Source organism: Macrobrachium nipponense, chromosome 5 (assembly GCF_015104395.2).
Source record: "Macrobrachium nipponense isolate FS-2020 chromosome 5, ASM1510439v2, whole genome shotgun sequence".
NCBI classification, from domain to species: domain Eukaryota; kingdom Metazoa; phylum Arthropoda; class Malacostraca; order Decapoda; family Palaemonidae; genus Macrobrachium; species Macrobrachium nipponense.
The window spans coordinates 144,112,579-144,135,031 of record NC_061107.1 but is presented as its reverse complement, the minus strand read 5'-3'; the positions used below and the strand labels follow the sequence as shown (position 1 = coordinate 144,135,031).

At 36.7% G+C, this 22,453-nt stretch overlaps 2 protein-coding genes across 3 annotated transcripts in view; both read left to right on the top strand.

Moving 5' to 3' along the window:
- Positions 1-9,905, top strand: part of LOC135215701 (integrin alpha-V-like) — a 34,786-nt gene extending 24,881 nt beyond the window's left edge. For both annotated transcript variants that reach the window (XM_064250659.1, XM_064250657.1), the window contains exons 13-23: positions 1,468-1,601; positions 3,184-3,329; positions 3,681-3,913; positions 4,289-4,538; positions 4,655-4,839; positions 5,335-5,442; positions 5,640-5,718; positions 7,249-7,418; positions 7,545-7,623; positions 7,941-8,183; positions 9,651-9,905. In XM_064250659.1, the coding sequence (XP_064106729.1) occupies positions 1,468-1,601; positions 3,184-3,329; positions 3,681-3,913; positions 4,289-4,538; positions 4,655-4,839; positions 5,335-5,442; positions 5,640-5,718; positions 7,249-7,418; positions 7,545-7,623; positions 7,941-8,183; positions 9,651-9,746 (1,723 nt within the window). In that variant the 3' untranslated portion in view covers positions 9,747-9,905. The remainder of the gene's footprint in view (positions 1-1,467; positions 1,602-3,183; positions 3,330-3,680; positions 3,914-4,288; positions 4,539-4,654; positions 4,840-5,334; positions 5,443-5,639; positions 5,719-7,248; positions 7,419-7,544; positions 7,624-7,940; positions 8,184-9,650) is intronic.
- Positions 9,906-18,037: 8,132 nt separating this feature from the next.
- LOC135215960 (uncharacterized) overlaps positions 18,038-22,453 on the top strand; it is a 22,631-nt gene continuing 18,215 nt past the window's right edge. Inside the window, exon 1 of the mRNA XM_064250916.1 lies at positions 18,038-18,143. Within this exon, the coding sequence (XP_064106986.1) occupies positions 18,038-18,143 (106 nt within the window). The remainder of the gene's footprint in view (positions 18,144-22,453) is intronic.

Genomic DNA, 22,453 nt, shown 5'->3' with positions numbered 1-22,453 from the left:
CTCCCTCCTTCCTTTCGTGTTATGTATAGTCTGTCCGTATTTGCTCTTGGGTGTAGTGCTTTGTGTATTGTCATATGTTTCCTGGTTTTCTGACCTATGCTGCGGAGTTCTGCCTTCGTCCATTCCACTATTCCTGCACTGTATCTGATTACTGGCACTGCCCATGTGTTTATGGCTTTTTATCATATTTCCGGCGTTGAGTTTTGATTTGAGTATCGCCTGGAGTCTCTGCATATATTCTTTCCTGATCGTGTCCTTCATCTCTTGGTGTTTTATATCCCCTCCTTCCATTATTCCCAGGTATTTGTATCCTGTCTCAACTATGTGTTTGATGTTGCTCCCATCTGGTAGCTTTATCCCCTCAGTTCTCGTTACTTTGCCTTTTTGTATGTTGACTTAGGCGCATTTTTCTATTCCAAACTCCATCCTGATGTCCCCAGATACAATCCTTACAGTCTGGATTAGGGTATCTATTTCTTTGATGCTCTTACCATACAGCTTGATGTCGTCCATGAACATCAGATGGTTGATTTTGTTGCCTCTTTTCTTGAGTTGGTACCCGGCATCCATCTTCTGTAGTACTTTTGTCATGGGAATCATGGCTACTACGAAGAGTAGTGGGGACAGTGAGTCGCCCTGGAAGATCCCTCTCCTGATATTATTATTATTATTATTTATTATTATTATTATTATTATTATTATTATTATTATTATTATTATTATTATTATTATTCAGAAGTTGAACCCTATTCATATGGATCATGCTCTCTGAGGCCATTACCTGAAATTTAAGCTTCCAAAAGCTTCCAAAACGGTATTCAATAGAAGGAAGTAACAGAGATCACACAAAGAAGAGATCACCCATTAAGAAAAAATGAATAAACAAATGAATAAACCAATAAAGAATGTGAGCAAATGATTAAAAGACAAGAATAGTATTAGGGCAATAATGAATTGTATCTTAGTTTGAACTTCTGAAGTTCCAGTGGTCCAACGTCCTCAGGGAAGATGTTCCAAAGTCTAACGGTGTGAGGGATGAAGGCCTCTGGAAATGGGAAGTTCGACAGCCAGGCACATGTCAATGCAACAGAAACTCTTTCAGTTTTTTTCACTTTAAGTTATTTTTTATTAACTTCTTTTGTGTGTTTGCTTTTACGATTCTTTAGTGGAGAAAATGCATCACAAGTGACAAAGTAACTGCTTTGAATGCTATAAAGGCAGTATATATACTGTTGTTTGCTATCGTACCTCTTAAAATGGGGTTCTTTCGAGATTGCCATCACTTTGAGTATTGCTGAATTATCCTGAAAGAGAATAATTAATGAATACCGTGGTTTTGTATGTTTCTTGTAAATAAAGAACGCTTTCCTGTGTTAAGCCATCGTGTCACGTATATTTGTTCTATTGCACATCCAATCCAACATTTTCTTTTATCCAAAAACTCTATATACTTTTCGACTTTTGCAGGACGGCGCCTGTTATAAAGATTGGTGTTCATTCATTCCGGTTCAGTGAAGAGCAAGTTGATCTTCAGAGGCCTGATCATACCCTCCACCTCATCGTTGAGGTCGACTGCCGCAGTGAACACAATTTTGTTGTTGGTAAGGTATTCTATCAATTTGGATGCACGCCTTACACTCCATCTATTCTAAATATTTTTTTACGCATATACCACTAACAACAAGAAAAATACCGAACTCCATACTATATGGCTACTGTAGAGGGCTAGTGCCGTCAGTACACCTTTCGTGGTGCACTGTTGGCATTGCTAAAATGTGTTTGCAGTGCTCCTTCGGCTCCTAGCTGCATCCACCTCATGCTCTTGGACTTTTCTTTAGAAGTTCCGCGTTTCTGGGATGATTCAATTAAATATGAATTCTTGAAATAAAAGATCGTGTTCTCAAGAAATTCTACTATATATATATATATATACTATATATATATATATATATATATATATATATATATATCCTATATATATATAATACATATATATATATATATATTATATATATATATATATATATATATAAAGGTAAGCCACCAAGGAAAGTGAAACATTGGAGTAGCAGCTACTACAGTGTTTTCACTTTCCTTCGTGGCTTATATCTTTATTTTATGTATTTATCACGTTCTAAACTTTCGTGATTCAGTTATATATATATATATATATCTATATATATATATATATATATATCTATATATATATGCATAGACACATTCGTTTCCTTGACGATGTCTTAATAAAGACGAAAGCGCTTGGATTTCTGTATATAATTTTCCTGTGGAATTCGGTTATTTAATGAAGTCACCTGAATCTACTGTGATATTTTGAACACACACACACGCGCGCGCACACAAACACACATACACACACACACACACACACACACACACACACATATATATATATATATATATATTATATATATATATATATATATATATATATGCACGCATAAAGTGATACAACTGAAACATCCAGATGTCGAGTCTTGGCACCTTTCTCTTCAGCATCATGTCATGACTCTCATAGTCCTGTAGCATTGGTGATAACAACCTCTACTGTTTGTTTTCGAGTTCGTATCACATTTTCATTTTAGAAACGATAACAATTGACTGCTTCTCTCCATTAGTTTAACTGTAGTTTTGCCTTAAGAAATAAAAATTTTATGAATGACTAATTGTTTCTGCTGCAACAAGATATTAAGGTCAGCAACTGGTTTCGAAAACGCGTTTTTTTTTATTCATCAACTTAACTAGAAATTTTTTGCTAACATTCATTCTTCACCTACAATCTTGTCTTGATGGTTTGCATTAGAGCAACAAGAAATATATATATATATATATATATATATATATATATATATATATATATATATATATATATATGTATATATGCACACACACACACACACACATATATATATATATATATATATATATATATATATATATATATGTGTGTGTGTGTGTGTGTGTGTGTGTGTGTGAGTGCATTATTTGCATAAGCATCTCTCCTTTCTATAATCTCAATCCTTGTCACAAATTTCTTTTTCAAAAATTCTTTCTACTTTTTGTAATTTTGCACCGTTACTGTAGTTGTAGACCACATTTCACGTGCGCTTGATGAATACCTGTGCAAAACTCTCTTCCAATACTGCCGTTTTGTTTTTGTTCCAGAAATGGAGTTGATTTTAAATCTCGATGTCAGCCAGAGGTGGGGAAAGCGGATTCTATTCGAGGAGAACAGCCAGGCTTCCCTTGAGCGACGCGTAGAGCTAGAAAACGTTGGGATCAATCATTTTTCGTTTCCTGTCTACATTGAGGTAAAATTTGAGAGGCGCACTCACTGTAGTCACACGAAAATTTTCAGTGGAAAAGAATATCACTCATTTTGCTCCTCTCAGCAAACATTAAAAAATAAATCAAAAGAAAGTGAAAAAGAAATGAATTTTTTGCTATGTTTGATGAAATGCTGGAATCTCTCCACTTTAAAATGTCCAAATGCTTATCTAATTTTGCTGGCAAGCAATTGTACTGAAATCATTTTCTATATCAGGACTGTTGCATTAGAATATTATTCATGTAACATAATAAGAAGTACGAGGGAAAGAAGCTATTGAAATCTGACCATTAAAGTGGTAAACCGTCACTGAAGGAATTCATTTGCTCATCAGATCTCGAGCGCCGAAGATGTGGTAGACGTCTCATACTCTGACCTGAAGATGACATTGGCAGAGGTCAGACCTTCGTCCGAGGAAACCATGATGCCTGTCTTGGAGGACCTTGAAAATCCAGGGACTCAGTGGAAGGATCTCGCGAGGACAACCTCAGTCAGATTAAGCTGCAGCAGTAACATTACCTCTTGCATTGCCACTACCAACATCGGAATCGAAACAAAGACGCAAAGGTATTGACTGCAAATCTGCCTTTTGACAAAAAAATAAATAAATGAAATAAAAAATAAAAAATAAAACAAAATAGTAGCACTGATGTACTTTTTAATGTGTTTGTTTGCTTGTTTGTTGGTTTGAGAGAGAGAGAGAGAGAGAGAGAGAGAGAGAGAGAGAGAGAGAGAGAGAGAGAGAGAGAGAGAGATAGCCCAAGGTTCGCAGAGACAATAAGTTTTATTTTTTCTCAGCGAGTGTTGAAATATGTACAGTATCTTTGGTTCAATTGCAAAAACAAATTTTTTAGATTTTTCCTTGAACGTCACTGGACCTCGAGTGTGCACACGGAACCCGATTACAATGCATGTTCCTAATTCTAACTCTTCACCCTCTAGGATGCCTTTTGACGTTGGTTTGAGAGATGTAGAGCTAACAATTGACATAACAGTGGAGAACGCCACGGCATTCGATCCTACGCTCACCCTAACGACGCCTCAGGGACTGGCATTAAGGAGAGCTTACTTTACTAACAGTTTCACTGACCTTTCCTGTCAAAGCGATGGAAGCTGTTTGGCGAGTAGTGAAGCCTGCCTACCTGTCCAGGTCTGTACCTCTTCCCGCACGAAGCTGAGACCTGCTGATAAGGTAAGAGACATGCTTTTCATGAGAGAGAGAGAGAGAGAGAGAGAGTGAGAGAGAGAGAGAGAGAGTTTTAGCTCAAATAAGCAATGTATCTCTTAGAGTGATGATTATGATTGCAGGAAAGCATTGCGCTCCTGTTCAAACAAAAGAGAGACGAAGTCATTTCCTTCACCAACAATCATCCAAACCCGCAAATGAACTTCTCTGTGACAGTGGGATCCGTCAACGAAGATTTTGATGAATCCGACAACACTTTGAGCTTGACATTCCTGCCCCAAGTTTCACCTGACTTCTATATCTTGGGGTAAGGGAACTACTTCATAGGCGCCTGCAACAGGTTTCTGTCTAAATCTGTCAACAACCACACATTTTATGAGGTTTTGTTGTCCACATAAGAAGAAGAAGGAAAGAGATTTCAGTTTATCTTTGATTACATACTGGTTCTCTTTCCGGCTGGACAAAACAATCATTTTGCACTTTCGTATCGTATTATTGACCTTTTTTTTTCATTGAATGATATGCATAATCATTTAAAACACATTCATAGCATTTCTTGTTGACTTTACTTACGACAGTTAGCAGTAAACAGGCTCACACTAAATTAACTTTATGAAATGAATAGAGCAAAGTTTTTAAAAATTCCTTTCCACAATGAAACTGATCAACTAAACCATGAAACCTTGATGGGTCTAGGCCTTGGAGGAATTATTCCTCCAAGGTCTAGGTACTGAATGTCTCGACTCTTTCAGAATCCTTAAGCAAGGACTCAGTTGGTATCCCTTTCTGACCTTTTCCGCAGACTGAGCGTTCCAGAAACATTGAGCATAGAGGCCTCCTCCAGCAAGGATGCTGATGGCGTTGACATGACAAGAGTCCAAGATGTTTTTCTTGCAAATGATCACATCAAGTAACTATATTCTTGTGGTATTTGATAGTATAAGATACTTTGAATTATTCTCCACTAGCCGTTAAAAGCACTACATTCCAACGTGATATCTTGATATATTTTGATGCATCTCTCTTTGATGAATTAATGATTTTCATTGAACTAATTGTCTGGTGTATAACTCTTGCTTGCAAACATATCTTTCTCTTGATCCATAGTAAGAGTGACCTCGGCCCTACAGTGAAACACTCTTATGATCTGACAGAAAGTGGAGACATTCCTCTGGAGGAAATCCAGGTAAGACTAAGTTCCTTAGTCTTATTTCTTTATTTCTTTATTATTTGGTCTGATAACTCCTTTAAGACGTCATCAAGTACTGTTATATGAAAGCTCGTTTTAACTCAATTGACAGAACAATGAAATGTATAGCTGATCTGAAAAAGACTCCCTCCTTACTATAAGAAGAAAATTTTGAATTTGCGAAAACTCCTCCTCTACTCATCCACCTCAGCGACTTCAACCATAAGCTACCCTTCATCCCTTTTATTAAGAGTCTCACTTCATTCTAAAAAGATACTTTCAGGCATATAACCCCTCCTCTCCTTGCAGAAAATTCATTTCCAATATTCTCACTTTCAGTTCAGTCGAACAATGAACAGATATACTCCAAACATTATTCTTCACAATAACTGATTTAAAATTCCTCAAAAAATGTTCTTCTTTGGGGACCTCATTTCCGATAATCAACGCGTTTCTGAAAGCAATTAAGCTCTCAAATCTCATGCACTCCAAGAACTCCATTTCTTCTAACTTCCCTATCATACATCTTTGCAATAAATAACTTAGTACAAATATCCTTTATCAGCAGTAATGTCTAATAAATAACGTGAAGTCAGCACCAAAGTCGAGTTTGTAGCATTAAGGTTTTGCTGATTAACATGAAGTATTTACACTTTGCTCTTCTATGAGGAACGAATAGTTCACAACATCTTATAACTTTATGAAACCAACCCTCAAAAGCAAACCCTTTTGTCCCCTAAGCACACTGAAGGAATTAATGCTATGAAGAGATATGGAAAGTTTCATTAACAATGACTAACAACGATTCCTTATAAGAAATAAACATTTACTGCTGAAGGAAAGGCCCAGATTCAGATCCTCTGTCACTTTCATTCTTATCCATTCCAGGACTAAATAGTTACTTTTGCAATATGTTATCCGACCACATCAAATCTTTCCCATGCAGTAGCCTTTTTAGAAAAGCATTCCCTTCCACCCATCCCCATACAGTTTGTAACATAGCATAGCTTGCTTTCCCCTAGCTATGCATCTCTTAGCTATCCCAGTTATTTTTATGCAAAGGTGAATGATAGGACAGTTAGAAGAAATGGAGTTCTTAGAGTGAATGAGAAATGAGAGCTTGAATGTATTCAGAAACGCGTTGATTATCGGAAATATGAGGTTCGCAAAGAAGAATATTTTAAGGTCAATGCAACACATTTAAATCGTAAATTAAACTTACTATAAAACGGAAGTTAGTAAACGAATAAGTTTTGTATCTAGTGGAGATCCAGCTATTTCTCTTATAAGCTGCAAACCATTGCTTTCCTTAATCTTTTTTTTTTTGAGCAGGTATGTGATAAAATGGAACGTGACTGGACCACTGTCTTTTTGCATTACTTTATAACAGTATTATATAGAGTTAGAGTAGGTTAACATTTTAAAATTTGTGTGAATCCATAATGATGTCCGCCAGTTGTCATTATAAACATCTGGAGACGTCATGTGCACGACCTTTATACCTATATATCAATCAACTATCATCAGGTTGATATCTATTGGCCCATTCGAAACGGAACAGACAACAGGACCTTCTCGTTTCTGAAGACTTCGCCAAAGGTTTTTCCTTCAGCTGCTGGTCTGTGTCAGTACAATGGCACCTTCTGGGATCATTCTTCGTTCTTAGACGACAACTCCTTCGTCTATGCCATTTTTAGGTAAACTTTACATTGGATTGAGAGTTGTGATAATCCACTGCAGTTATTATACTGTTTAGAATGATAAGATTTGGTCCATAACGTTTTTTTCGATTAACTTAACCTTCAATAGAATTATATCTACAGGTGCAGTCTGCGTCCAACAGCACAAAATGGAAAATTAATACTAACAACAGAAGCCGTTTTAGTCAAATCCTTCTTTCTGGTAAGATTACGAAGTCTATGAATATAAATCTCAAGGTAACCACTTAAGGCTGGACTGATTTTGCCAGAAAATAGGTTTATCTTTAATTCAAGAAAGTTTAAAATACAACATTCTACATAGTATGAATCTGAATTGTAGAATTTTTGGAAAATATCAGATGAAAAGAGGTTGTACAACACCTGAGTTCCTCATGTATGAGGTGAAGTTCGTTTTCAGTTTCATGTTGAGCGTTTACTAAAACCACACAATTTCAATTGTATATAACCTTTCAGTCCTCCAACTGTAATTATCACTGCCATTGTTTCCTTGCTTGACAGAAAGCACCGAGTTCAGTCAGTCTGAGATCACAAATCACAGGGAGCATAGCAAGACCTACATCTTGGCGTTTCAATCCATCATTAGACCAACAGGAAAGTAAGGAGGTCATACGAACCCTCACCGTCTTGACGAAAGTTTCTGTCATTCTCGAAAGAGGTCAGCTGCCTCCTCCATGGGTCATTCTTCTCTCCGTGATATCGGGATTAGCACTGCTCGGAGTCTTGGCCTATGGCATGTACAAGGTAAAATTCAATTCTCTCTCTCTCTCTCTCTCTCTGTCTCTCTCTCTCTCTCTCTCTACCTTGAACGAAGAATATCTATAATCTCAACCTTTATAAAGAGTATCGTTGGAGTTATGTTGACCACACACTTGCTATAACATTTACCCATCTATTTGCACTTACATAATCGCAGACACACACACACACACATATATATATATATATATATATATATATATATATATATGTGTGTGTGTGTGTGTGTATATGCAATATATATATATATACACACACACACACACACACACACATATATATATATATATATATAATATATATATATAATATATATATACATATTATATATGTATACATATATATATATATATATATTTATATTATACATTATATGTATATCATACATATACTATATATATATATATATATACATATATATATATAATATATATATATATATATATATAGTAATTATCTAATAGAATATATGGGGGTTGGAATTAAATGAAGTGGGTTGCATGACAGAAGAGAGTATCGTGTGCTTGTATTCAAGAGAATGGGTACGCTATTGAAGGGGAAAAAGGAAAGAAAAAATTGGCAAATAACATCAATAAAACAGAGAAGTTTAGGGAGAGCTTTAGGGGAGAACAGCGATGCAGATGCAGCGAGAAAGGTTAACGGATGCTGGGATCTCATATATAAAGATGCAAATGGAGAGATGTTGTTTGAAATCACTGTGGAATGAGCATTTTACAAATTGAATGAATGGATAATATAGGAGAGAGGCTATTTAAGTTTCAGAATACTTATGGAAGTGACGCTTAAGGATGTAAATAGGGCAAATGAGAGGTTCAAAAATGAAAAGAAACAGGATGTGCTGAGATTAAAATGCCAATGCCGTGATTAGTGACTGACAGGGATTTGTAAGATATGTCTGGATGAAGGAAAGGTTCCAAAGGAATGTCCAAAGGAATGGATGAGAGGAATAAACGCTCCTTCACATAAAGGTAAAAGATACAGGTGACTGTAAAAGAATTATAGTGGTATGAAGTTACTCGGTAAGGTAGAACATTCAATGAGGAAGAAGACGTTGCAAGAGAATTGATTAGGGAGAACAGTTTGAAGGTAAAGGAATAGTTATGATTTCCATAATATGTAGGTCTTAGAATGCTAAAAAACTGGCCATGATAGGTTTTGTCTTCCTCATGATGAGTTCTAATATAAAACTGTTTTTTTTATCAACTCATGAAACAATCCTCATACAGGATAATAATAAATCTGCAGGTGAACTCTAACATTATTCTAACAGTCAACAATGAACTCCAAACCCAAAATGGGAAATGAAAGGCAAATATCTGTATTCGTGCTATCAAAATTAGGATTTGTTCAAAGGAGGATTGAATCCCTACTTCGGTTGAAGTTCCATAATGTGCTCTACTTGCATTTTTTTTCTTTTTGTTTTTTTTGCAGGTGGGATTTTTCAAGAGAAGACTGGTCCCTAGATTCCACAAGCACGAGGAAGCTGTTGCAACCAATAACGAAGACTCGATTTCCAATGGAAACTAATGTTGGCACAAACCCTTTATTGTCGGCTACTTAACATCTAATGGTAGACAATGGAAATTCTTGTAATTATTTTCATAAATTTTGTAAGTTAATTATCCTGAAATAAATTAAGCAAACGCACTCTCTCTCTCTCTCTCTCTCTCTCTCTCTCTCTCTCTCTCTCTCTCTCTCTCTCTTTTCTATATATATATATATATATATATATATATAATATATATATATATATATATTAGCTGAAGCCACAGGGAAAATTTAAAAAAAGAAAAGACAGAGTGCCAAGTACTTTCGTGTATTTAACACATGCGTGTGTGTGTGTGCTGTTGCATCATTGGTATATTTGTTAACAACTGCATTTATTACCTTTACACGTATTCATTGTTTCATTATGACGTCAGTAATTTTTTATCGTCTTATTGATATTTCAAATAAAGGAGTCTCATTTTTCTCTATGCGGGTTGTATAGAATCTTCTTGTTTATACAATGATCGCAGCCAATGGGTTTTCCCTATAATTTTAATGTTTTTATTTTTGACTTTATGGTACCCTGAAAAATCCCATGTAACATTTATTTCCACCTCGGCACAGCTCGATCCACAGCAATCAGCAAATGTTGAACAGCTCAATAGACCTAAGGGCAGAGGGGTGCTCGCTTTCTCTCTCTCTCTCTCTCTCTCTCTAAGTGTCTGTGTTTGTGTGGATGCAGAACGGTTCTTTACTGTGTGTCCTATAGTAAATTCACATCACCCGTGCATTTGATGACTAGGCCAGTCCCTAACGATGCTCCTGATTGGCTGTTGATAAACCAATCACAGGGCTGGAAACTCTCAGTCTCTTTCGAGAGTTCACATAGGTAGGGTCTAGTTCCACCTCTCCAGAGTTCACATAGGTAGGGTCCATGTTCCACCTCTCCAGAGTTCACATAGGTAGGGTCTATGTTCCACCTCTCCAGAGTTCACATAGGTAGGGTCTATGTTCCACCTCTCCAGAGGGATACTTTTTAACGACGTATTGCTCTGGAAAGGTGGAATATAGATCCTACCCATGTGAACTCTCGAGAGAGACTGAAAGTTTCCAGCCCTGTGATTGGCTTATCAACAGACAATCAGGAGCGTCGTAAGGGCCTGGCCTAGACATCAAATGCACGGTTGATGTGAATCTACTATAGTTGATATGAGGTCAGAGTTTTCCTTGGGTTACCTTGTCTGCTAACTGATCCAATTCACGTCTCTTCCTTGTCATAATTTGTGAATACAGATTACAAAGATAGACTTATCTCACCCACGGGCTAAGTATACCTAAACCTTGGGTTCGCCCGGCTGTGATGGTGTCTTCCCGCAGAAGCTTTCCAATTCTGCCATCCGATAATTTTCATTTTGCTAGCTGCCCTATTCAATGCGTGCATAATTCACCAGTTTCTTCCAGACTCCCTACTCTTAGTTCACTTGATACCATTAATCAAAAACAAGCTAAAGGATGCAGCTGACCCTGGCAACTACCGGCCAATTGCAATCACAACGATCGCATCGAAGATACTTGAGTCGGTTTTTCTTGTGAGACTTCTCCCCTTTCTACACACCACTGACAACCAGTTCGGGTTTAGAGCAAACCACTCAACCGACACCTGCATCTACATACTGAAAGAATTGCTGAACTGCTACCTATCATCAGCCTCTCCTGTTTTCCTATGTTTTGTCGATGTGAGAAAAGCATTTGATAGAGTAAACTACCTGAAGCTCTTCCTGAAGCTGCATAAAAGGGGCACACCCCTATATCTAATTGGCATTTTACGTTGCTGGTTCTCCACACAGCAATTCTGTGTCAAATGGGGTAACGTATTATCGTACACCTTTGGCTCCCTAAACGGGCTTCGGCAAGGGGCATTCTCTCTCCATACCTGTTTAATATGTACACATATGCCTTGAATGTCAAACTGAACTCACTCCCAATCGGATGCACTGTCAATGAAACAACTATAAACAACCTCTGTTACGCCCACGATATGGTTCTGATTTCCCCATCAGTGCATGGCCTCCAACGACTCATCGACACTTGCCGCCAATATGCAGAGGAATTTGATATAATCTACAACGAAACCAAGACCCAGTGCATGTCGCTGCTCCCGAGATCGCTTAAACATATTGCAGAACCACAAATTTTCCTCGGAAACCATCGGCTGGAATTTGTGCGCGAATTTCCGTATTTGGGTCATATTATCACCGACGACCTAAAAGATACGGCAGACATTGAACAGAGGCGTCGTAAACTATGTGCAACTGGTAACATGATTGCAAGGAGGTTTGCCTTCTGTCACCGAGACGTGAAACTGCTGCTCTTCCGCTCGTACTGCTACAGTATCTATGGGTGTTCCCTCTGGACGAACTTTACCCGAGAGACCATGAGACGTATCACTGTTGTGCACAATGACATTCTGAGGCGCCTCACAAACACTCCACGCTACCACTCCGCCACACAGATGTTCTTAGAAAACCACCTGGACAATTTAAAAATCATTGTAAGGCGAACAATGTCCAGTCTGGTAACCCGAGTGAGAAACAGCGGCAACTCGCTCATACAAAGCATCCTAAGGAGTGAAGCAAGAAGATCTAAATTGTGGGAAAGATGGGAAAATGAGACCTTTGTCCCCTAAAGGACTAAATATCTGTATTGGCAAGATGTCATCTGCAGATTGTGTCATTATCATATTTATTGCTGATATTTTATTTTTTCATTATTACTGTGATCACTATCAAGTAAAAAAATTTTTTTTTTTCTACATTCAATTTTCGTATTTAGCCCTATGGACCTGACTACTATAACCACCTAAGGTCTCTAGTTGAAATTTAAGTTATATAATCTGTGTACTAACTGTTATAACTCAATGCATTTTTTTTTCTCATCAGTATTATTACTGTTATTACCAGTATTGTGATTACTATCTTTTACGCTACCTCAGCTATTTTGTGGATAAGTGCCGATTACTCATTTTTCTTATCATGTTGTCTCATATATCTAGATTGTATGTGACTGTGTATTTTGTATATTCATTGTATATGGCCCTGAGCCGAAATAAAGGATATTATAATTATTATTATTATTATTATTATTATTATTAGGGAAAAACTCTCTATCACGAGAGTATATATAATGTTCTAAAGGGTCCACAATAATACAAAGTGTAAAAAGTCTGTGTATAATTTTGAAGACTTTACAGAAAGCTTTCGAACCCTTCCCTGGGTTCATCTGAAGATGAACCCAGGGAAGGGTTCGAAAGCTTTCTGTAAAGTCTTCAAAATTATACACAGACTTTTTACACTTTGTATTATTGTGGACCCTTTAGAACATTATTATTTTTATTATTATTATTATTATTATTATTATTATTATTATTATTATTATTATTATTATTATTATTATTATTATTATTATTATTTTCACAATGACGGGCTTGAATGGCCTTTGAAACCACTAGGTGTACATCATTTTATATCGTGCTTAATACTAATTGCTTTTATACAAGTATTCCTGCCTCACCCAATCTGCTAGGTATCAACCTGAAAGGAAAGAGGGTTGTTTTCTAAATGGCTTCTGAGTAATTGATACCCCTCAAGTGATTCACAGCTATGAAGGAAAAGAATAGCATTGTAATAGGAAATGCTTTGGAAATATATGGCGTAATCCTCATATTGCCTCTTATCTATGACAATCCTACCCTCATGTCTTTTTAATGCGGAGAAACGTAAAGTTGTATATTTATAACAGAATGATGCCTCATGGCAATTGTTACTTGCACGCGAGTTTTACATACCCATGAGGAATGTTTAATTATTCTTTTATAAAGAAAAATTCAAAAAACAGATGACAGAGGCAGGCCATGATGCTAGGGTGCGAAATATATTATCTACAGCCAAGGCCTGTGCTGACATAAGGCCATCTCAGTCTGAAACATGAGCCCTTCAAAAGTGAACAAAGTGGCTAGTATTCTGCAGTGGGTTTGCCCATGACTCATCAGGTGAAGTGTGAATGGGAAAGACCTGTCCCCTGTTTTTCCTCTGGAATCTATTGCAGGAAACTATACTCTGTTTTTTTCCATCTGTCCATCCGCCTGTGGTGTTTGCGCACGGTAACACTGTGTCCCAGGCTTTAAATGATATCCTATTTCGAATATTAACGGTGTAATTCGCATACAGTGATTTATTAAAACAATTTTCAGCTGCAAATGTACATCCAGATATCCTTTTATTTACCTAAAACTAACACATAGCGTAACTATTTACCCGGGACGTAGCGTTACCATGCGTAAACACCACAGGCGGATGGACAGATGGAAAAAACAAAGTATAGATAAGCGTTTATGGTTGAGACCCATCACAATCTCATTTTGCAGATCTTAAATTCTGTAAAAATTTGTGGCCAGTCAAGCCACATCAAAAGCTGATGTAGTTACAAAATCAGTCAGTTTCTTTCACAACATTATACAGTAAACGTAGGTGGAATAAGTTTGGGCTTTGAGAAACTTTATTCATCATTGACTATGGAAACTGAAAGTGCGAGAAGAAAGCTGGTGAAGTTACAAAATCACTCAGTTTCTTTTATAAAATTATAAAGTAAACGCACGTGCTGTAAGTTGGCCTTTGAGAAACTACATTCACCATTTGCTATGGAAACTGGAAGCGCGAGAAGAATTCTGGAGAATAATAGTTGCTACGTAATTCCGGAGTTTTTCTCTGTAATATGAAAACACGGGACATTTTTGTTATGTCTAATTTGTATTCATGACATGTATATAGAAGTCAGCTTTGATACGATTCTCGAATCATAGACAGTCTTGTTAAAGTTTCAAGTTGTAGTTTCGTGAGAACTTTCAGACATACGAGTTTAGATAGATATTTCACGGTACGTTTTCGCGTTACAGACAGTGAACGCATCACAGACACCAACACACACACGAGTGTACATATATACGTATATATGTGTGTGTGTGTGGACACGTTTGCGTTGTGTGCGACGAAGAGAAAGAGATTCACGCTTAGCTCTACATTCTCTTGTTTGTAATTATAATGAAGTTTTTACTCCATTGAGATATAAAACCTATTATACGAAGTAATTCTCAAAATAAGTTTTCTAGCAAAAAATCTACTGATGTTCCTTTTCTTTGCGATATATAACACGAGATGTTTTGCCATGAACTCTACCGAAAAAGTACCAAAGCAATGAACACGTAGTGGCCAGTTTAAAAGTAAAATGATTTCTCTACAATAAAAAAAAAAAAAAAAAAAAAAAAAAAAAAAAAAAAAAAAAAAAAAAAATCTCGCCACTAACTAGGCAGTGATATTTCTGATTTTGGACGCTCTTCTGATTGAGATGTTAACCTTCTGCACTTTCTGAGGTAGTTTTTCAGTTTACATACGAAGACTTATTGTGGAGTCTTTCGCGCAAGTCTTCTCATCTTAAGGATGATTGACATAATCACACAGTAACTTTCTGATGTTTATGGAAGATTCTTCGAATCCTTTTAAATAAACAGTTCAACAGTTAAGTAAAACAATTAATCACAAGTAAAGTCTGCGAACGACCACATTGAAACTGGTTGTTAATCTTATTAAAACTGAGATAAAATCGTCACTGGTAATTAAATATTATAATAAGCATTGAATTACCAATGTATACTTTTAAAGAAATGAAAAGGGGATTAATATTATTGTTATTAGAACCTTCTTTCTACTTAGTACACTGATGACACTCGTTTGAATCTACCACTGCTGCTTATAACAGGGCACTAATATAATAATAATAATAATAATAATAATAATAATAATAATAATAATAATAATAATATAATAATAATATAATAATAATAATAATAATAATAATAATAATAATAATAAAGTCTTACTTGTTAATGAAAGCTAATAAAGTTTTATCAAGCTTGTAAAAATAGGATGTGAAATGCGTTGCTGAAAGTAAAAGCGAGGCATGTTATGGTACCGTAATACAGCATACTATAGTTAAGCACCACCCCTAACTCAAGCCGACACGCTATTGGCTGAACGAGTAGGTCACGTGATGTAGCATCATATAAAATAAATGGTCATCGTCACTAGTTTGTTGTCTGTGGTCATTGCGTAGTGAGTCAACTCTGTTTTGTCGTGTAAGTGGAGCTCAAGTGTCTATTCATGAGAGGTAGATGCTCTTACTCGGACTCGCGTTCATTCTGAGATGTGAGATCTGCGTCTACAAACCCAGTGGGTTCACGCAACAAGTGCAGCTCTGGAGCCTTTGTTATTTGTGTTCGTCAGATCGTGCTTTTGATTAGATTTTTTTTTTCTGTCATTATGTCAATGTTTATATCTTGCGTATACATACACACACACACACACACACACACACACACACATATATATATATATATATATATATATATATATATATATATATCCATATATATATATATATATATATATAATATATATATATATAATATATATGTATATATATATTATGTATATATATATATATATATATATATATATATATATATATATATGTATATATATATATATATATATATATATATATGTATCTCAAAAAATCACCATAACGTGACTGGAATATCTGAAGTAATAATAGTCCACACTTATGTAAAAATGTGTATTAAAAATACATGAAAGACGGGAGCTTTCGTCTACTTGACCAGTAGACCTCATCAGCCGTACTGATTTTTCTTTTCAAAAAATATATACAAAAAAGTTACGAAAGACAGGCAGGACTCTGGAACCGTCCCCAAGGGAGATAACAGAAGATTTGGACGAGGGAACAGCCGAACACACGGAGGAGGTAGTTCAACCACGACGATCGGCTCGTCTTTTGGCCAGACATTTGAACGAGGGAATAACGTGATGGAGATAGTTTGTTTTGGTTGTTATCTCCCTTGGGGACGGTTCCAGAGTCCTGCCTGTCTTTCGTAACTTTTTTGTATTATTTTTTTGAAAAGAAAAAATCAGTACGGCTGATGAGGTCTACTGGTCAAGTAGACGAAAGCTCCCGTCTTTCATGTATTTTTAATACACATTTTTACATAAGTGTGGACTATTATTACTTCATTTATATGTATATATTTATATGTGTGTGTGTACATACATACATAGAAAGTAACATCAGCCAATAGCAGAATTAGATTCATTACATAAGAAACCTAGGTGTTGGAATGAAGTCATTTGGGAGATGATCGGCTGACGACGGATCATATCCTACGTTATCCAAACCCATAGGATGTCAAGGACTGTGATTTGTCATTTCCCAAAGTTCATTAGACAGAATAGCCAGTTACAGGCAAAGCATCGAAGGAGAACCCCTATTAACCTTGTCTTACTGAATACCTAATGCTGACTACCGAGAAGGCTTTGAAATTCCAAGTGTTTTAACAAAGTAATCGCTCCGTAGAGTTTCAAAGAAATGTTTTTATCACGGGGATAATTCGTACAAGAAGGGTGCATGCAGGTTTTAAACTGAAACTACACAATGCAGCAAAATACTTGGCTTCCTACAGAGTTTCCATACCTTTTTACATTTTAGATACTGGATGGAATTATGTGTAAATGGTGCAATTATAGGCCAGGCATTACAGAAATAAAGGTCCTCTTGTACAACTGAAAGGGAAAATCTCATATATGCCATTAGAACTTCTATCCTTTTGGATACTCTGAAATCTGCAATGAAAATTTTTCTCAGATATGAAGTGGCATAAGTTTCATATAATTTAATTAACCCAAAATTGTAGAAATGTTAACGTATGCCATTATGTACTTTGAGATACTCAGAATTACACTTTGTGTTTTTATCTTAAATATTGAGTTGCACAAACTACATTTAATTTTTACCTGCCCCAAAACTCAAAACAGGTAACTTCAGAATGACTCGTGCCATCGAGTAACATTTTCCTTTATAGATTGGCGAATCAAGCACACCATAAAAAACTTAAATGTATTTATGCATAACTAATGTATGTAACTATGAATGTATTAAGTCTTCACGATGTGCTTTTTAGCCAAGATGACTCACAATGAAATTACGTTATTGATTCTGTTAATTAGAATGCGATGACTTTTTATTGACAAATGCCTTACGGGTTATTATAAGTCAAACAAAAAATGGGCAAAATAGCACTATTTGGTGTCTGTAAAGCCACCTATTTATTTGTTTGTCCACTGCCTTGTCTAACAAATACTTGTTTGTCGTAAAAGATGCTGTCACCCTGCAAGCACCTATCCTTTTATAGCCAAAGACATGCCTTGATGAATACAAAAGAGTTTCAGAACCAGGCACACTCCGTGAATGAAGATTGTGAGGATGACATTGAAGAGCGTAACGCCCATCAAACAATGGCTCAAGAGAACATAGGCAAGCTTGAACAGTACCTGAATATATTAAAGCGCAAACACTAACAGAAAATTTGTTTAAGGGTTTCCTGCACTATAGTTTGAGATCTTTCACCTAAAAGATTCACAGAATACTCCTGTGCCCTTGAGTGTCCCTGGCTGAGATAAAGTCTTTACAGGCGTCCTTTCTGAAGTGTTCGTTTTTTCTTTTTTCTTTCGTTTTTTTATTCAGATATTGTCTTGGCTATCAAATTAAATCTGTGTTTTCAATTCATATTTTCACATATGTTGATTAATGTATGAGTTGAGTTACAGAATGGTAACCGCTTTGTGAACAAGAATGAAGTAGCATTTTGTACAGCAAGTGATGGATGAAGGTCTCTGGTGGATTTATTGTTATTAGCCTGAATGAAAACACTATAACAAGGCTATTCTTTATATTACCTGAGTTAGGTTGACAAGCAAAAGAGACAGATACCAGCTACCCAGAGAACTGTGTAGCAACTTTACAATGATTTCAAGATCTCATGAGCCTCACTTGTCAGACAACTATGTCAGACAAATAGGTCGGGAGGTGTCAAGTCTTTCCCGGGCATCAAGGAGGAAACTGCACTCTCTTAAATGAAAACATGCAAACAAAACAGGTCATAAAGTTAAAAGGGAAGAGGAGCTCCTGTGCACAGCCTAACATTGATGTCAGAGAATACTTGGTAAAATTTGAGTTCTGTTCTTGCAGATTAACATAGCCTTATGCTAGTATACAGGCTTTTGGTTCTGAGGCAGCCCATAATATTCCTTAGGAAATACAATCAGCACTGTGATTGATGGGATCCCAGTTTTGCAAGAAATGGGGAAACAATGGTGGGTACATACCTGCTCTAATTTGATGAAGCACTTAGTGACAAGATTAGACATAGGTAATCAAAATGTGATCCAACAAATTCACTCAAAGAGGCAGCAAGAGAAGAAAATACTGCTAGTCAGAAGTCAGTGAGGTAATCTGTTTCTTACAACGCCCATAAACCATGGTTCCCTGAGAGAAATTTGTCATTCATCAATATTATGGACTAGATAACATATCTGGCTCTGCAAATCATTGATAAATCCAGAGATTTACAGTAGCTGGTTATCACTGGGAATCAGTGGTCCATTGCCTCAAATGTTCCAACCAATTCCACATAAAACCTAGCATGTTCACGCAAAGGCAGATGTGCTGTAACATTGGACGTTCAGACACCTTTCACTGATGTACTAGTCTTGAACACTGGAGGAGAATTTGTTCTGTCGTAGAAACCTGCTTTACTAGCGCCTCAGTGGCGTGATAGGTGTGGTCTTGCCCTGCCACCTCGTTGGCCGCGAGTTAGATTCTCAGACATTCCATTGATGTGTGAGAGATGTGCATTTCTGGTGATAGAATGTCACTTTCGACGTGGTTCGGAAGTCACGTAAAGCCGTTGGTCCCATTGCTGAATAACGACTGGTTCCATGCAAAGTAAAAACATTTTACAAACAAACAAAATACCTGCTTTACTACAGTCACAGGGGTGTCGAGATAGGAAGTTCTTTTGAAACCAGTTATAACTGGAGGCCAGTCTGTTGCAGCGCGGTCTTGGTTCTATACCTTCATTTGGGAAGAACAAATTAGAAGGTTTACTGGTATGTGTAAGCTGGCTTGTTGGAAGACATTTCAGTCTGTCTTTGGGGACATAGAAAATTCTTTAATGAGATACGATCTGCCACCCTATTCTGCCATCCAAGAAGCCAAAACAAAAAAAATTTTATGCTAACTGTAAGATCAAGATACAAACCTGTGTGAGTTGCCAGATCTACAGCGGAAGTTCTTCTGTAATAAAGAAGCAAAAAGTATGCGGTCCCCAAACAAGAGCTCTGCATCATGCAGCGCTATATGAACATTACTAGGCACTAATCTGGGAAGCAGCCAGAGGGGCTATGCTCACTTAACCAATGTCATTTGTCATCAATAATGGTTTGGACCTTTTTCAAGACCTACCTGCCACAAAGTAAACAGTAAAACTGGTTAGGGGCAGATGTTGTAAATCACAGAGATGTACCGCACAGAGAAGTGCAACTGTGATTCTGATGGAAATGCTTGCAAAAACTCTGCTTAAACAGCGTAGAATCTGTCTTTGATATTCAAAGTGATGAAAGACTTGTGTCTTCTTTAGATTGTGATGATGGCTGACGCCCAAGATTAGTGTTTAAAAGGTAAAGAGGTCAACGGGTTTCGGAACTCATGGCCAAAATGTGTCAATATGCTCTGTGAGCTACATACATGGCACAAGGGGCATTATTATTATCCATGCAGAAAGAGCAATATCAGACTGAAAATCACACCTTGCAAAGTCCAGCTATGACTGATACATTTATGTGTCTTAAGATTTACCAGTCGACAGGGAGGATTGGCAAGATAATATAAAATACTATTCATGGCACTGCCTTTAGGTTTTAGCAGTTGGGTTTAACAAATAAAATGTAAGTAATCAGTTTAGTTTACCCAGACATCTTGATCTAGCTTGATACATAAATTTAAACAGAATGAGAAGCCACAACCTTAGTTTCAAGGGGTGCTATTGTCTGTTTATTTTTTTTTAGAGAAACTATTATTGAGAGTATTTGGCATATGTGTTACTTAGTTATTATTACTGCAACTTAAGTCTGCAATTGATATAGTCAATAGTACTGGCTAAAATGATCAAATTGACCCACAAAGGGATGTCGTGGCTCGCCAATCTAAAGTATATTTTAGTTATTTTTTCTGTTCGTAGAGCACGAAATTTCAAGAGGCCCGTGACTGAATAACCAGCGTTAGCTACAGCTGCAACCATTTGAGTATTGCTATTGGATTACATAGTATCTATGCCTGTCTATATAATCTCATCACATCTGTGGTTAAAGTTAATAAGGGAGCAAGGAATTCTATTGTAACGCACTCATAGCTAGTTGTAAGAAAGGAAATTAAACTGCAAGACAGAAAGAGCTGACTTCTATCCCCAGGAAGGTTTCAGTGCATCCTTTTGGGGGGGGGGGTATGGGGAAGGGGCGACGTGTGTGTCTTGGGGGGGGGGGAGAAAAATCATGGTTTATCCTCATGCTATCTCATGATAATTACATGTAAAATAGAGTCTCATTTTCATAACGTCAGGTTACAAAGCTTCTAAAGAACGCTAATTGACGACACCTTAATTAGTGTTAGTGCCTGGATTCTCCTGATAAGTACATACATTCATGGCAGTAGTCATAGGACTGACATAACATTAGTCCTGCTGTTCTATAGAACCGCTGCATTTTTCTATCTCCTTCTTCTGGATCTATCAGCCATCCTATTCAAAGATTATGTTCACTTTTAGAAAATGATGGTTAATCTGTTATTACTTTCCTATTTCAAGAACCAAACGTTGAAAATGTCCGCTATAATTTGACTTATTTTTTTCTTTTGAAATAGCGTACCGAGCTTTTTCTTCACGAAATCTACATATAACTTAATTACTGGACTGTGTCTATGAAAGGCAGTGAACTTTATCATAAAATTGGAATTCTTTGCATCCTACGCGCAAGATTGTAATCTTCAGTATATATCAGCGCCTCAGTGGCGTGGTCGGTATGGTCTTGGCCTGGTACCTCAGTGACCGCGAGTTCGATTCTCGGGCACCCCATTGAGGAGTCAGAGATGTGTATTCCTGGGGATAGAAGTTCACTTTCGACGCGGTTCGGAAGTCACGTAAAGCCGTTGGTTCCGTTGCTGAATAACCACTGGTTCCATGCAATGTAAAAACACCATACAAACAAATAAACAAACATTAGATAATATCATGTTACAAGTCGAGCTTACGTATCCCATTTGATGGTAAGATTATGGAGAAACGTAATTACCGTAAAAACAGACAAATAGAAACGACTAGGTATAATCATATCTTTTTCAGTTTTCTTTAACTGCTTGTTAGTGTTTCTTTTTCAGTCTTCTTAAACGCACATTTTACCATTGACTTTTGTTATTCAGAATCAAGGCTTCATTTACTTGACCGAAGTCTTCGGTATCCATGTCCTAGTCTCATCCAAATCAGTAGACTAATCATTCGTATCACCAATGGGAATATGCTACGCTATTTCATTTCTCTTCCTGACTGCCATCACTCTGTGGAGGAATAAATAGCCTGACTGTTAAATAGTTTATACGAAGGAATTCATATTTGGAAGGCCAAAAATAACGTAGATGTTAATATGTTTTAAGAATTTACAGTGTCTAAACGATCATGGCATATTTCTACAGCGACTTAACAGTAATTATCGAAATTTATTTTCAAAGCGTAATGT